The sequence below is a fragment of the Egretta garzetta genome, unplaced genomic scaffold, assembly GCF_000687185.1.
Source record: "Egretta garzetta isolate BGI_Z169 unplaced genomic scaffold, ASM68718v1 scaffold858, whole genome shotgun sequence".
NCBI classification, from domain to species: domain Eukaryota; kingdom Metazoa; phylum Chordata; class Aves; order Pelecaniformes; family Ardeidae; genus Egretta; species Egretta garzetta.
This window is the reverse complement of record NW_009260590.1, coordinates 31,156-31,941: the sequence shown is the minus strand read 5'-3', so window position 1 is coordinate 31,941 and position 786 is coordinate 31,156. Positions and strand designations below refer to the sequence as shown.

At 63.7% G+C, this 786-nt stretch overlaps 1 protein-coding gene across 1 annotated transcript in view; it reads left to right on the top strand.

Moving 5' to 3' along the window:
• SIX4 (SIX homeobox 4) overlaps positions 1 to 786 on the top strand; it is a 38,759-nt gene that overhangs the window by 32,645 nt on the left and 5,328 nt on the right. Inside the window, exon 2 of the mRNA XM_035900173.1 lies at positions 109 to 662. Within this exon, the coding sequence (XP_035756066.1) occupies positions 109 to 662 (554 nt within the window). The remainder of the gene's footprint in view (positions 1 to 108; positions 663 to 786) is intronic.

Below are 786 nucleotides of genomic sequence, written 5' to 3'. Positions count from 1 at the left end.
GGAGCCGCGGACCAGGTACTGCTCCACACGGAACTCCTGGCCAGGAATCACCACGCTGCCTCCTCTCCCTCCTCCTCTTCTTCTTCTTCTTCCTCCTCCTCCTCGCAGACCCCCCTGGCTTTCTCCCCGGACCACGTCGCCTGCGTCTGCGAGGCGCTGCAGCAAGGTGGGAATCTGGACCGCCTGGCCAGGTTCCTCTGGTCTTTGCCCCCCAGCGATCTGCTACGTGGCAACGAGAGCCTGATGAAAGCCCGGGCGCTGGTGGCTTTCCACCAGGGCATCTACGCCGAGCTCTACAGCATCCTGGAGAGCCACAACTTCGACTCCTCCAACCACCCGCTCCTGCAGGAGCTCTGGTACAAAGCTCGCTACACCGAGGCGGAGCGAGCCCGGGGCAGACCCCTGGGGGCGGTGGACAAGTACAGGCTGCGGAGGAAATACCCTCTGCCCAGGACGATCTGGGACGGCGAGGAGACGGTCTACTGCTTCAAGGAGAAGTCCCGCAACGCGCTGAAGGAGCTCTACAAGCAGAACCGGTACCCCTCGCCGGCCGAGAAGCGCAACCTGGCCAAGATCACCGGGCTGTCCCTCACCCAGGTCAGCAACTGGTTCAAGAACCGCAGGCAGCGGGACCGCAACCCTTCCGAGACTCAGTCCAAAAGGTGAGAGCAAACTTTCCTCCCCGCCCCCTCTCCCGCCCGCCTGCCTTTCCCTCTCCCGGCTCTTTCTTCCCTTGCAAACATGGCGCTTACCTTCGGTGCGCCTCGTCCTCCCCTCCTTCCCCCT